This window comes from Eimeria mitis, genomic scaffold, assembly GCF_000499745.2.
Source record: "Eimeria mitis Houghton genomic scaffold, Emh_scaff1994, whole genome shotgun sequence".
NCBI classification, from domain to species: Eukaryota; Apicomplexa; class Conoidasida; order Eucoccidiorida; family Eimeriidae; genus Eimeria; species Eimeria mitis.
Window position 1 is genome coordinate 1 of NW_024015106.1, and position 9037 is coordinate 9037.

Sequence of the window (9037 nt, forward strand, 5' to 3'; positions counted from 1 at the left end):
CTGCTGCTGCTGCAGAAGGGCCCCCAAAAAGAAAGTATATTTCTTGTGCGAGCAAAGGATAGACACAAAGGCTTAATGCCTTTGTTTCACAGAGCAACAAGAAAGTACCTGCATGTACACCCCAACATGGGGCTGGTGGGCCTCGTCCCCCCGGTGATAGAACAAGAGAGACAAATCAGGATGCAGCAGAAAGCAGAAACGCAACATAAAACACTGCAAAGGAGACGCATAAAGGCAAAGAAACACCAAGACACACAGCAGCAGCAGCAGCAGCAGCAGCAGCAGCAGCAGCAGCAGCAGCAGAAGGGTCAGGGTAGCAGCAGTCCCCCCCCAGATGCATGCGCTAGCAGGGGAGAAGTGCTGCTGAGGCCCTGCCGCATAGAGATGATCCCTCTTGCTGATCTGCTGCTGCAGCAGTCAGTGCAGCGGCTGCTGTCGAGCGTGCAGGAGGTGGCGCAGCAGACGCAGCGGGAGTTGCTGCTGCAGGAGTCACGAAGGGGGGGGCCCCCCTCTTCTAGGGGGCCCCCACCAGGCAGACAAAGAACCACCAGCAGCAGCAGCATCAGCAGCAGCAGCAGCAGCAGCAGCAGCAGCAGCAACAGCAGCAATGCTTCTTCTGATGAAGCAGATGGCTTCGGTGGTGTTGTTGCTTCTGAGGGAGGAGACGATCCCGATCCCAGCAGGTGGAGGGGCAGCCGCAGAGCCATGGTGCCCCCACTAGGCCTTGCAGAGAGACCAACAGAAGCAGCAGCAGCAGCAGCAGCAGCAGCAGCAGCAGCAGCAGCAGAAGCACCAGCAGCAGCACCGCTGCAGCCGCCTGTTGTTTCGTTTCAGCTTGATGATGAGGGGGTACAGACCGACGTAGAAGGCTGAGCCAGCAGCAGCACTGCAGCAGCACTGCAGCAGCACTGCAGCAGCACTGCAGCAGCAAGCAGCAGTGCTGCAGCATTTGTATTTTGCTGCTGTTTGTTATTTATGTATTTGTTTATATCTCTTCTCGTCTTAGCGTCATCTACATAAACATCTGCTGCTTCCACAAAGCCAACCTCCTTAATACCAGCAGAAGCAGCAGCAGCAGCAGCAGCAGCAGCAGCGGCAGCAGCTGGCGCTGCTGCTGCTGCTGTTGCAGCAGTATCGCTCAAGGGTTTGCTGGGGCTGCAGCAACGACACAGTGGGGGGTCCACTGGTCTTAGCAGGAGAGGGAGAGGAGGAGGGGCACATAGGGAGATATATATATGTATATATGTATATATTTATTATATTTATATTTATATATTTACTTCTACATATATATGTATATATATACACTCTGTCTATATACACTCTGTCTGTCTGCGGCAGCACAGACAGCACGAGACACGAGAGTGTTTGCTTCACTGTCTCTGTTTTTTTATTTTCTACGCTGGGATCGTTGAGCGGCCCCTTAATCACCCCACTTTGCCGCTCTTACAGGGCAAGGGTTTAGGGTTTAGGGTTTAGGGTTTAGGGTTTAGGGTTTGGGGTTTAAGGCTTTCTCCAATGTTTGTCTGGGGCTGACGGTACACCCCACAAAGTACCCGTCACTTGCTTCTCTATAACTAGACATTCTGTCTTCAAACGGCTTCATACAGGCCGCGCATGCATGCATGCATGCATGCATGCATGTATGCATGCATGCATGCAGTGAGAGCAGGCGGAGTAGACCGCATGCAGGCTGCAGCAGCAAGACCTTGAGTGCTGCTGCATGCAAACTGCAGCAAGCGGCCGGACAGACCGTTCGTCTGCTGTTGGGTTTTCGGTTGTTTATTTGTCTTATGGCCGCACATCGGCTGAACTCAACTGCAGCAGCAGACTTTGGGAAGGCTCCCGTTCAGCAGCAACTTCTCCAGCAGCAGCAGCAGCTGCAGCAGCAGCAGCTGCTGCTGCTGCTGCTGCTGCAGCACCTGCTGCCTGTCAAGTAGCTCCTATGTTCTTGTTTGACTCGGCTCGATACACACGACTGAGGTGTCAGTGTAGCAGTGTGGGGGCAAGAGACACTAGGGAGACAGTGTCTCCAACAGTGCAGCAAACGAACAACCTAGTGGGTCCGAAGGGGGCTTGCGTCAGCTAGCTAGCCGGCTAGCTGCGCAGTTATCTAGCTAGCTAGCTAGCTAGCTTTACGGATGGCCGCATTGGTTACTGCATTGCTAGCGGCCTGCGGAGCGGACCCCGTACCAGCTAGCTAGCTTGCTGTTGTATGGCCGGCTGCCTCGGTGCAAAACAAAAAGAGGTCTTGGAGCTTATGCCGCAACCCCAGCTGCCTGAGCCCGAGGCCCTTGGCTTTATACCCAGAAACGCTTCAGTTTTGCTTACCTGCAGCTTCATGGTAGCCATATACACAAGACAGAATACAAGCTTTTAGGCGGCATAGATCCTTATCTTCAGCTCACACAAACACATGCTTGAGCTGGGGCTTGCCAGGCAGATGAAAGGGGCTTACAGCCCTGCGAAAGGCTCTTGCAGCCACCGCACGTACAAGGAAGAGCTTATTACGTCTCCGGGAGACCTTTGAAGCCTTGAGGGGTTTGTCTCCTCAAGCCAAGAGGAGACTGTGGCTACAGGTGCAAAGGTACCTTCTTTATTAGAAGGGGAAACATTATAACTGTAGCTATGTTGTTGTCAGGATGCCATTTTTTGGAATATGTCGGAGTATGGAAATTTTCCTGCGTGGGCTGTGATGTAGTTTTATCTCCACCGCAGCAAGGGAACAACCAGCGGCAATGTTAGAAAAGTACTTAGAGCAAGCGAAGTTACCGATAGAGCGGTACCTCTAGAAGTGTCTACACTCGATGGTGTTGAAGCATCTGTACCAATGGTTCATTACAGGATTGTTTCGTGAAGAGCGGCAATCTGTATCCGGGTGGGCTAGAAGGGGAGAATTACGGGGTGAACAAGTGGAGCAAGGCCGGAGATGATGGAGTATATGCGCATTAAAGAGAGAAAACACCACATTGACCGCGCTATCTGAACAGGAAAAACTACTGTTTGGGTATCGTCGAGGTAGAGAAACAACGGATATGGAGACTGTTAATGTCAGCCCCGCAAAGAAAGTGAGAGCGAGCGACAGCCAGCAAATTTGGCGATCGGAAACCCTGGGGAGCGTGGCATACCGAATAGCTCGTCTGCTCTCTTTGCAGCAATCGCCGTCACATTGACGGAGGCGTCTAGCTAGCGAAAAGGGGGCTAGGGAACCTGAAAGGAGACACGCTGAGCAGGGCTGTCGAGGAAGCAAACAAACCGGGCAGAAAAATTCCCGGGCCCGCCACACGGTGGGTGTGCTGGAGTGGTGAGGCGAGAGGAGGTGACAACGCCCCTGAAATCCCTCTTCGGCACTCATACAAGCTCATATTGATGGGCTGGGGCTGCTACTGCTACTTGACAGAGGCTCAGGAATAGACCTGACTTTTGAAGCGATGACGAGACCGTACTTCTACATTCATTGGGGCAGTCTCTGTGACTACTCTTCGTGGGTGGCAGACGAAAGAGAAAACTCAGCAAAAAAGTATGGGAGCAAATTGTGAGCTCAGTAAATAAATAGGTTATCTTGCCATGATACGGGAATTCTATTTTGTAACTAACCGTGCAGCGGAAACTCAGTAAAGGGTGCGCGTGCCGCCTGCAGATGAGACAATTGATGTCTATGTGCCTACGTGTCCGGGAGCAGAGAGAAAGTGCACTACTCAGCGCTCCCAGTGGGGTTACTATCTTCTACGGCAAGAGGAGTGAAAGCAGTGTCCCAAGGAAAAAGGAGCGAGGAGGTTCCTCCATAGTGAGGTGGCGTTACCGGAAACAACAAAGAAATGCATGCACTCCGTCGTTATGGTCCTACAAAAAGCGTAGTTTCGGGGGAGTTTATATGCTCAACACACGCAGAACAGCAGAAGTATACACAAGCGACAGAAAGAATTCTAAGATGCATTAAATACCGCGGAGTTTCCAACGGGCCGGCCCCCTGTAGAGGCCGGCCAATGGACACAGACGAACTCACTCCCCGCACAGCCCCAAGTTTTGTCCCGGTATACAAGGGAGACCCCGCGCCTTGAAGAGGAATTCAAGTGGAAAGCTAAGAAAAGGCAAAGTTCAACCGTCAGCTAGCGTATGTGGGCACAGTCCCATGGTGCTCAAGAAAAGGTACAGAAGGTAGACACCAAGTCCCCCAACAAAATCACGATGAGGCAAAAGCAGCAGATGTCCCGATTCTGCTGATAGTATGAACGCTTGCAAAGCCCAAAAGTGTATTCGTGATGCACAACTGAGCAGTATGTTCGTGTGTTGGCTTTTTCTGAAGCTCTTTTACATATTTTAATATACCCCGACGAGAGGCATAAGATTCCGTTACATGTTTGTACGCAAGTAAGCTGCAGTACTGCTCTGTCCCCTATTCGCTTGTGAATGCAACTGAAGAACAGCGGTGCCCGGCCAAAAACTATTTTATAGTGTACGTTGGTGCTACAACCTAGCAGGGATTCTCCGCACATTTTCCGTACGACTGGATTGGCCAGGTTAAGAAGCCCATTGCAACCCCGGAGACAAGGCAAAGGCCGCCACAGTGGCCTTTGGAAGGGCCGGGATACAGCCGAGCCATGTGGTCAACAGCAGCAGCAATGACAGCAGAAATATTAACACCAAGAAGATGAGTAATGCAGGCAACAGAGCAGATGACAGTACACGCAAGAATAGCAACACCAAAACCACCAACAACCATTGCTGCCGTTTCTGTCTAATTGGTGTAATTCTTTTGTTTGCATCTGGATATAAAATATTACTACGGTTTACACCTCAACGCAAACAAAAATGCAGCTCCAGAGCTGATCAGTGCAGCTCCCTTCAGAGACCCCAGAGGGCCTCGTGACCGTCAGGAGGAGACAGGAGACAAACAACAATCGTAGTTTCAGCCGAAGGATTGATTGGCCATTGTTATAGAGGAGAATGCAGGCCTCTTAGAACTTTATAATAACTTTCATTCACGTGGTTTCATGCGTACACTACATTCAATATATCAGCATCCCCTGTCATGGGAGTCGTCGATCCCAGCTAGGGACCGGTGTAAGCTTCAGTAGAGTATAACTAATTAAGATAAGAAGTTATAAAAAGCAACCACTGACACCTGGTGGGGGCCACAGGCATCCTAGGCACGACGACACAAAGAGCTGGAGCTGTTGCGGAGGGGAAGTGGCGAGGCATTGTATCAGACCTCGGCACTTCTGTTGCTCGGCAGCAGCCCCACATGCAAGCACAACCAAAGTTTTTTTGCTGCGTACTCCAACACTGCATGCAGTTGTTAAAGCCATAGTTTCCCCCTGTATTCTACCTTCACCTAGATAGAAATATATGTAACGACTAAAGAAAAATAATGCTATAAGTTTTGTATACCGCTGTGCTCAGGAGAAGCTGAGGCTGCGGGGGAGGCCAACAGATATATACAAAATTTTTTTTAACAGTTTTGACTCTACTGGAGCTCACCGCTATCCTCATACAAGACCAAGGTCTGTCACTACAGGGGGCTGTGGAGAAGCTGAAAGAGCAGTATAGCTGAGGGTGCATGCATGCAACTTATATTCTATAGACTCATGGTTATCGTTGCTCTATAGAAGAGGAGACAGCCAGATACTCGGGCTGCAGCTGAGAGCTTTGGTGGTGTCTCCAGTCTCCTTTGTGTTTTTTTTGGGGCCCTATATAGGGGTTAGTAGTGGAGCAGCACTAGTGAGCTGTTGAGGTGCGTTTTTTGTTTTTTGTTTATGCTGAGGTATAAAAAGTATATATATTTTATACATAAACAAGAACATAAACAACTGCAACAAACAGACAAAAATGGTAGCCTCGGTGTCGCCCCTGCAGCACCCATTGCTGTATGCGGCGGTAGCATCTATTGTGCATCTGCGGTGTATATACAGGTGCATGCAAATATGAAAGGCTGATGAAAGAGAATAAAATAAAAAAAAGAGTTTAAATAGAAATATAAATATATTTGTTTGCATAGTGCATCAACACAAGGAGGCAGCAGCTGCTGCCTGCCTCTCCTCCCTCTCTGTGCCTTCCGCGGGCGAGGGTTATATAATACACCATTCGTACTGAAAACGAGCATTTCTTTTAATTTAAATATTTTTATCGTGTTAATTATTGTTTATTTTATATAAAATAATTTAAAAAAGGAGAAGAAGGCAAAAAAAACCACCAGCATACACCCATCGCCTACTCTTATATACTACAGGCACTATCTACCCCCACTGGGGTGTATGTACAGCTCAGCCTGCAGCGTGATAGAGGCTCCGCCTTTTCGTCTTCTATTTGGGGTGCGAGTTGAAATAAATAATATTAATTTAATACTATTTACTGACAAATTATATTTATTTTATCAGGGGTACAGACAGGAGAGCTGGGGCCGCTTTCTCTCTGCAGCAGCAGCAGCAGCACGCCTCTACCCTAGGCGCAGCAGCTCTGGGGTGTATGTACACCTCAATAACTTTGGGGTTTACAAGCGACATCACGTATTTCTTTTCCGTATAATATAAACAGACATTATATATCTGCATTTATCCCCCTTCTCTTTGTTTCTTCTCCTCTTGGGCTCCACCGGCGCCAGCATCATCATCGTCAGCAGCAGCAGCAGCAGCAGCAGCAGCAGCAGCAGCAAGCTTCATTCGGATTCTATTAGTCTTTGATTGCTGCTATCATACTGCTGCTGCTGCTGCAGGTTCCTGCTGCTGCAGCAGACATATAGGGCCTCTCTCTTGCCTTCTCTACCTAGCTGCTGCTGCAGCAGCTCGATGGGGGTAGTTTGTATGGTGTATATACACCGCGCACGTTCTCCTTTGTTGTGTTGCTGCTGCTGCTAGCTTGGGTATGAAGCTGGGGGCCCCCTAGCGCTCATGCGGGGCCCACCCTGGGCCTGTGTTGCCCTATATAGGGGCCCTTCTGTGTGTGTTTTTTCTCTATCTTTTTCTCTATTATTTTCTTCTTTATATAGGGCCCCCCACCCACCCCCAACAATACCCAAGGGGCCTCTATGACTTCGTTAGCCCCCGCATGCATACCGGGGCCCCCGCTGCCTCCTCCTGGCCTCCTTAACCTCGGCAGGACCTGCTGCTTCAATGTCTTGCTGCAGGCTCTTGCTGCAACACGAACCTTCTCTACTCTCTATGCTCCTTATTCAGGGGGGCCCCCCTCATCTAGGGGGGCCCCCCACACACGCAGCGCAAACAAATGGGGGGCCCCAGACTCCAAGGGGGCCCCCACTTGGGGGGGCCCAACAGACGCAGTCAACCCGCAAGACACGTCAGTCCTTTGAAACCTCTGAAAGGGTTTAGGGTTTAGGGTTTAGGGTTTAGGGTTTAGGGTTTAGGGTTTAGCCGCTTCAGCTCTTAGGGTTTGGGACTTGCAGATTTGCTTGTTGGCTTTGCTTTCTCTCGGGAGGAGGGTTTAGGGTTTAGGGTTTAGGGTTTAGGGTTTAGGGTTTGGGGTTTTCGGTGTTTGTATACAGACCAGTTAACTTTCAGGTCTCGCAGATCCTAGCGGAGATGACGCGGGCCCCGCATCTCCACGACAGCAGCAGCAGCAGCAGCAACAGCAGCAGCAGCAGCAGCAACAGCAGCAACAGCAGCAGCAGCACGGCAGGGAACAGCAGCAGCAGCAGCAGCAGCAACAGCAGGCCAGCTATAGGGGGCATGAGGCGCAGCACCAGGGGCTCTAAGGGTAGACTATCACCCTCATCATCAGCAGCAGCAGCACCAACAGCAGCAGCAGCAGCAGCAGCATCAGCAGCAGCAGCAGCTCCGCCCGTCTCCCTTTCAGGGGGCCCCCGGGGCCGCCGCCGTGGTTGCTGGGCTTCTGCTGGGGGGGCCCCCGAGGGGCCCCCAGGGGCCCCCATGGAGTGCTGTGAAGAAGGGGTAGCTGGTGGCAGCATTTCGCGTGTATCTGTCTCTGCTGCTGCTACTCCTGCTGCTGCAGCAGCAGCAGCTGCTCCTGCAGCAGCAGCAGCAGCAGCAGCAGCTCCTGCTTGCTGCGGGGGCTCGCAGCGACCCCTAAAAAGGGTTAAGAGAGAAGCAAGACACAGGGTACTGAACCCTGCAGCCTTTGTCAGGCAGATGAGGCTCATCAACTCTGAGTTCCAAGAAGGCAGAGAACTTGTCAGCATACTAGGGTTTAGGGTTTAGGGTTTAGGGTTTGGGGTTTGGGGCTAGGGTTTAGGGTTTAGGGGGGAGGAGGAGGGGGAGGGAGAGGGTTTAAGGGTTCAACACGCAGGATACTGCGGGGTAAGGGTTTACAACACGCAAGAGATATGCCAACTAGGGTTTAGGGTTTAGGGTTTAGGGTTTAGGGTTTAGGGTTTGTGTTTAGGACGTGGAGGAGATATGGAGGTTTCTGATTGAGCAGATCTTCGCCGAGCTGCAGCCCCACCAAAGACAGGCCTACAGCAGCAGCAGCAGCAGCAGCAGCAGCAGCAGCAAGCCAGCAGCAGCAGCAGCAGCAGCAGCAGCAGCTTGTGTTGGCAGCAGCCTGCTGCCTTCTTTGTCTGTGTCTGCTAGTGCTGCACCCGTGAAGGGGGGAGACAGAAGGTCTCCGTTTGGTACCCTCATTGAGGGGGGCCCCCCCTATGGTGCTGGGGGCCCCCTGGGGGGGCCCCCGGGGGGGCCCCCGGGGGGCCCCCCTACCTGCAGCCACACTGCGCGGCAGCTGGAAGCAGCAGCAACGCGCCGGCGTGCTGCGAAGCGCAGCAGAAGAAGCAGCAGCAGCAGCAACAGCAGCAGCAGCAGCAGCAGCAGCAGAAGGGGCCCCACATGGAAGGGTACCGAAGGTGAGGGCCTCACCAATCAGGGTTTGCTGCCTTCGGATGCTGCAGCAGCAGAAACAGCAGCAGCAGCAGCAGCAGCAGCAGAAGATGGTTATTCCTCTCCTCTCCTTGTATACAAGGGCCCGGGGGCCCCTGAAGACTGTACCCTCGACAGAGAAGATAGAATGGGGCCCCCCCCCCTTGATAGTGAGGGGGGGGGCCCCCCTCATAGAGGGGGGGGGGGCCCCC

General features: G+C 52.0%; 2 protein-coding genes across 2 annotated transcripts; both read left to right on the forward strand.

Moving 5' to 3' along the window:
* Nucleotides 1-126: 126 nt before the first annotated feature.
* On the forward strand, nucleotides 127-873 carry EMH_0047040 (uncharacterized protein; the record flags this gene model as incomplete). Its single annotated transcript, XM_038022388.1, has 1 exon — nucleotides 127-873. The coding sequence occupies one exon, from the start codon at nucleotides 127-129 to the stop codon at nucleotides 871-873; it is 747 nt and encodes a 248-aa protein (XP_037878242.1).
* A 6662-nt stretch (nucleotides 874-7535) lies between these two features.
* Nucleotides 7536-8816, forward strand: EMH_0047050 (ubiquitin carboxyl-terminal hydrolase domain-containing protein, putative; the record flags this gene model as incomplete). Its single annotated transcript, XM_038022389.1, has 3 exons — nucleotides 7536-8144; nucleotides 8356-8614; nucleotides 8692-8816. The coding sequence occupies 3 exons, from the start codon at nucleotides 7536-7538 to the stop codon at nucleotides 8814-8816; spliced, it is 993 nt and encodes a 330-aa protein (XP_037878243.1).
* Nucleotides 8817-9037: the final 221 nt, after the last annotated feature.